The 1929-nt window shown below is 40.1% G+C and overlaps 1 protein-coding gene across 1 annotated transcript; it reads right to left on the minus strand.

Moving 5' to 3' along the window:
* Positions 1–528: 528 nt before the first annotated feature.
* Positions 529–1908, minus strand: JH06_5406 (hypothetical protein; the record flags this gene model as incomplete). The annotated part of the gene is made up of 1 exon (XM_014669275.1): positions 529–1908. One exon carries the CDS (start codon positions 1906–1908, stop codon positions 529–531), a length of 1380 nt encoding a protein of 459 aa, XP_014524761.1.
* Positions 1909–1929: the final 21 nt, after the last annotated feature.

Below are 1929 nucleotides of genomic sequence, written 5' to 3' on the forward strand. Positions count from 1 at the left end.
CATTCTTTGAATGGGTTGATTATCTATGCAATTCTCGTAGTGATGAATATGATACTTTGTTGACCTATAAGACATGGCGAGATCAATTCCGTGTATTTGTATTCCCTATTGCAGAATAGTTTGGGTTGAATGATTATTGAATAATCCATCTTACTGAAGACAATAATATACTCTGAAGATTAACAAGACAATTGTTGTTAATCCCTACTATATTGTCTTGGTCAAAATGAACCTCCATTTTCATCATCTCCCTGTATAAGCTACCCAGGGTTGGAAGTCCATGCTTGCAACGGTTTGCCTGCTTCCAATTTGTATGTGACATATGTCAATTACCTACTACTTACGTCAACTTCTTTAATTTTCCTTAACTAGTTACAAAATACTTTATAAGGGGATTCCAAATGGAACAGTGATCATACAGAATTCAATAGCACAGATGATGGGATAAAAACTATTCCCTCTTTACTGATTTCTTTAAAGCCATAATGAAATAACATCACTATTCATCTTTCATAACAAATACTCTTTCTAAACCTTTACTTGTTTTCCAACTATCTTCTTTGTCATAATATTTGACGTCCCAGACTTAGTGGATTTCTTGCCTCCCTTTATTCCACCAACAGCTTTTGCTTTCGTTCCAGTTCTCACTAGCAGGAACACAACAACAACAATAATCACAATCGCCACAACTACTACCAGCACTATCGTTACTATGGGCATACAGATTCCAGATGCTTTTTGCCATTCTCCATCAGTAACACCCAACACACAAGCACGCTTCTGTGTACCCACATAACTACCCTGAGAAGCACAGTCATATTCAGCAACTGTTCCCACTTCAGTCACAGGGAACACACCTTCAGCAATACACTTTCCTTTTCGTACCTGAATTCCAATAGTTGTTTGAGTGGCCCCAGATTGGTTTTCAGCATAGATAGTGTACGCTGTCAACTCCTGAGTGTTGGTGGGATTACCAGAGATCTCTCCAGTCTGGGAATTGAGAGTCAATCCAGCAGGAAGGAACACTCCAGTATCAATGTACCAACGCTCCACAATGTTTTTCACTGTTGGAACGTCAGTCTTCACCTCTGTTCCCATTACAAACATGTATTGCGATGCTAGATAGCGAGCATCGGTTGGAGCAATCTGGGTACAATGATCCATTTTAACTTCACCCAACACACCTCCAGAACACTCACGATATGAATAACCTCTGTAACCCTCAGGACAAGAAGAAGGAGAGATTTGACCTTCATTCACAGAAGGATACCTGCCTTCTCCAGGACATACATCGCCCATAGCCTTACAATATGCCATATGAATCGAACTCAAGGTCATTGTTGAGGAAGCAGTATCAGTCATCTCCCATCGATATCTACGGAATCCAGCTAGAGCCACAGGAACAGCAATCCGAGGCTTTGTTCGAGAAGTGATAGTCTGATCAGAAACACTCAGAACTGTGACTGGTTCATCTAGCTCATCCTCAGGATTGGAACCAATAATGTCAAATCCCCAGGAAGAAACTGTAGTTGTTCCAATCATGTTGAATGAGTTCCATTTGCTTCCAACAAGATTCTCAACAGTCCATTCAATATAGGTTCCAATCATATTAGGAAGTAGACCAGTAGTATAAGGATCCAGATCCATGATATCAGCAAGAGTACCAGATGTTGGATTAGTTGAATCAAGAGAAGAATAAGAATCAATAACAGTAGAACAATCTTCAACTCCAAATACTCCAGTAGAATCAAACACAACAGGATCAGAAGAAGAACCACTCAAACCACGATGAATCTCGAAACTGAATACATTACTGCCCTCCTCAATTCCAGCTGTTGACAGAATCACATGGAACTTCGAGAATACACTAGCATCATGATCAGTGATTGATAGACTACAGATTTCCATTCACATAGGCAGCCACTCCTC

This window comes from Blastocystis sp. subtype 4, assembly GCF_000743755.1.
Source record: "Blastocystis sp. subtype 4 strain WR1 chromosome Unknown seqid_0735, whole genome shotgun sequence".
Taxonomy (NCBI): domain Eukaryota; class Bigyra; order Opalinata; family Blastocystidae; genus Blastocystis; species Blastocystis sp. subtype 4.